This window comes from Mirounga angustirostris, unplaced genomic scaffold (genome assembly GCF_029215605.1).
Source record: "Mirounga angustirostris isolate CCGP_5_RB_7025 unplaced genomic scaffold, mMirAng1.0.hap1 SCAF_11, whole genome shotgun sequence".
Lineage (NCBI taxonomy): Eukaryota > Metazoa > Chordata > Mammalia > Carnivora > Phocidae > Mirounga > Mirounga angustirostris.
In genome coordinates this window covers 42,679,418-42,682,553 of record NW_026991719.1, presented here as the reverse complement: position 1 = coordinate 42,682,553, position 3,136 = coordinate 42,679,418, and the positions used below count along the sequence as shown (strand labels likewise).

At 51.1% G+C, this 3,136-nt stretch overlaps 1 protein-coding gene across 1 annotated transcript; it reads right to left on the bottom strand.

The window, feature by feature from the left end:
- Window positions 1-1,014: 1,014 nt before the first annotated feature.
- USP27X (ubiquitin specific peptidase 27 X-linked) lies at window positions 1,015-2,890 on the bottom strand. Its single transcript, XM_045873564.2, has one exon. It carries the CDS (start codon window positions 2,643-2,645, stop codon window positions 1,329-1,331), a length of 1,317 nt encoding a protein of 438 aa, XP_045729520.2. The 5' UTR covers window positions 2,646-2,890; the 3' UTR covers window positions 1,015-1,328.
- Window positions 2,891-3,136: the final 246 nt, after the last annotated feature.

The window sequence follows — 3,136 nt, the reverse complement described above, 5'->3', positions numbered from 1 at the left end:
TACAGCAACACACATAATGCTCGCGGAAGGCAAAGACCAGCAGACCCCCGCATGTGGAAGCCTGGCAGCCTATGGGCCCTGAAAGTCCTGTCACTAGGGTGCTGAGTCATGAAAACAACACGATGGTCTTCCAAATGGACAGAATGACTTTGGGAGACAGTTGTGGCGCTCCCCCCGACGACCCCCGGTGTGGCACTGATTGTGACGCCCTTACACGGGGACAAAAATGGAGTCCGTTGCCTTGGGGCTCCAGGTCGGGTGTTGGGGAGGGAGTTGTACGAGTGTGTGTATGTGTGTGTGACTGCATGTGACACGATGCGTGTCCATTCTGTCCACGGGTCTCAGGGAGGACTGACCCTCACCTCTGAGGCATTCTGGTCCTGGTCCAAAGAAGTTTCAGATCCAACAAACGTTTACTGAGTCCCTACAAAGTTCCAAGCCTTTTACTTTATACTTTGACACATTTTATATCATTTAATCTTTAACAATAACCCTTTAAGGTAGGAATTATCTGCATTGTACGGATGAGAAAACAATCGCAAAGAGGTTCATTGATTTGCTCAAGTATATCATACAGCTTTTTTTTTTTAAACACTCATACACTATACTCTTAGCTGAGGCCTGTCTGTGTTGGTCGCTTATCTTACAGTATGTTTTGTTTTGTTTTGTTTTCTCTACTTTTGGAGCAATTGCTCCCCTTGTACAAGCCCCCTTCTTCCTTCCACTAGCCCCGTGGGCTTTTCTTTTTTTTTTTTAATACTGCATTTAATAGCACAAAAAATCACGAATACAAAGAAACTGGCAAAGGCGTTTGTCAATGAGATATCCTTGCCTCCTCCACTTTTCCGCTTTCATACCCATATAGGTCATGGGCTACATTTGTGTAGACTTTTCTTGCCCCGCCCCCCCAAACATATAACTGTTATGTGATTGGTCAGTTGAAGCTGAAACACCCATGGAGAAAGATGTTTTACGGTTACAAGGGCACACCCCCCCACGCACCACCCCCCTCCCACCCCACACTTTCCCACACAATCTTTTGGAGGAATATAGGATATGTACCAGTGTCAAGATTCCCCTGCTCCCGCCGTCCCCGCCTAGAGCATTCCTGCCATTGAATTTTCCTTCAAGTGACTGCTTAGACTAGAGCCTCTTCTCCCGCCCCGTCTATTTCTCTTCCAACCAGGACCTCTTAGACACTGGGTACTGTACTGTTCAATTCTTACTCTGTCAGGCCCGTGGGCCACACGAGTAGGTCCTTTAAATCTCGATGCCAGTTGTCGTATGGGTGCCGCCATCTTCCATTACAGGTAGGTCTGTGTGTCGCTTCAGTAGGCTTGTGTATTCATTTCTTTCACTTTTTCTGACTCATGTTCCAGGACCTGTTTGTGATAGAACAGTAAATACCCTTCGCTGTCCAGCACGTCCTTAATACTGGCCTTGGTGATGACGGCGTCATCACACTTGAACCACTGGTCCTTGTGGTGCCGGATGAAGCTGGTGTAGTGGCCGCTCTCCAAGGTTCCTTGGTGATTAACCACAGCAAACAAGGAATACTTATTCTCATCGTTTCCACTATTGGTTGGCAGCTGCAACTGTCCATTCATCCTGCTCTCTTTACTCGAGGCCATAAATGGTGTCATATCCAGCTCCAGAGGAAAGGATATGTATGTAGTGATCTTGCGCCTCTGTTTGGCCGAGTGTTCGAACCGCTTGAAATGAAAACAGGCCACAACAGGCAATTTATTCATTGTGAGCTGTTTGGTAGATTCCTGGTAGCTTTGGCAACTACCGCATTTGATTTTGGCACTGCTTCCCAAGTGCTCTGGCCGCGTAAACCTTCGCAAGCAGTCCGTGAGGGTGGGGATTCCTGGTATGTGGCTTTCCCCATTCACACTGCTCTCCCTCCCTGGGCTCATGGGCCAGAAGGAGGTGCAAGAGCCAGGCAAGTCCAAACTGATGTCCCAGCATGGGTCTATGGTGGTGGAGACGCCATGGCAGGCTTGACAGGTGACATCAGACTGCAGGCCACCTGTGAAGATTTGGTCTATGATGCAGTTACAGTGGTTGGGGTTGTTGGCGGCCTTCCCAGCATCATCACCTTTGCAGTGCCTGTGCAGGACATCTAACGCCGCAATGAGGAACTCGTGGGCATCCTGTTGCCTGTATCCTGCTAAGTGACGGGCGTGTATCCATACCAGGTGCAGCAACTTATAAGGAACGTGAGGAGATGGGTTTCCAGAGTACAGCTCCCGAAAAAGCGAAGACATCTCACAGACCAGACACAACTCAGGACTTGGCATTTCACATCTGTGCCTGTCGGAGAGGAAGAAATCTCTCAGGATCGGAGTATGCGTAAGGGCCTGGACGATGCAGTTCATAAAGCACGTGTTGCCAAGATTGATCAGTCCTCTTAAGCCGATGGTAAAGCTCGACGTGATTCTTCTTCTCCTTGGGTTGTGTCCCAGCAGTTCTAACTCGGGTTTGGTCGTCTCCCAGGTTGGGTATTTCTCACCGAGCCCCGGCACTGAACACTGCTGGTGAGGAACCTCGGTTGAGGTGGAGGCTTGTAATTTCAAAGCTTCTCCTTGCTCTTCTTTGGCAATTTGCTCAATGTCTTTGTCATATACATAGTCCTTACACATAAAGCAGTATATACCTCCATAGTAAAGGTCTACGGCTAAGTTGTGTTGTTTTGTCTCGGCGTGCTCGTGAATGTGTTTCTCTGTGAAGCAGCCAAAGAAGACACAGGAAAGGCAAGAGTGAAGTCTGTTCAAATGGGTGCCACACACATGGCAGATGCACGACTTTGCCTTGCTTTTCCTGGTCTCCGGGGTTCCACACCACACGAAGCACTGGTAGATCACCCGCAGTTCCTGCCTCCAGTTCTCTCCCACCTTAAAGCTGTTCACGTGGGAACAGCCCGGTGGACCCACAGCGAAATCCACATCCAGGCATCCGCCCCCAGGGCCGCGCCGGGGCCGGGGCCGGGGCGGGGGCCGTGGCCTAGGCTGCGGCGGGGTACGGAGCCGGGTCTGTGGCCGCGGCCGGGGTCGGCGGCGGGGGGCACGACTGCGCCGCGGAGAGGGATCGGGGGGCCGCGGGGGGTCGGAGGGGAGGGTGGGGGGAGGAACCT

What these genes read in the sequence shown, in the direction of transcription:
- USP27X (XM_045873564.2), bottom strand. Translation starts at nt 2,645, where the DNA reads ATGTGTAAGGACTATGTATATGACAAAGACATTGAGCAAATTGCCAAA.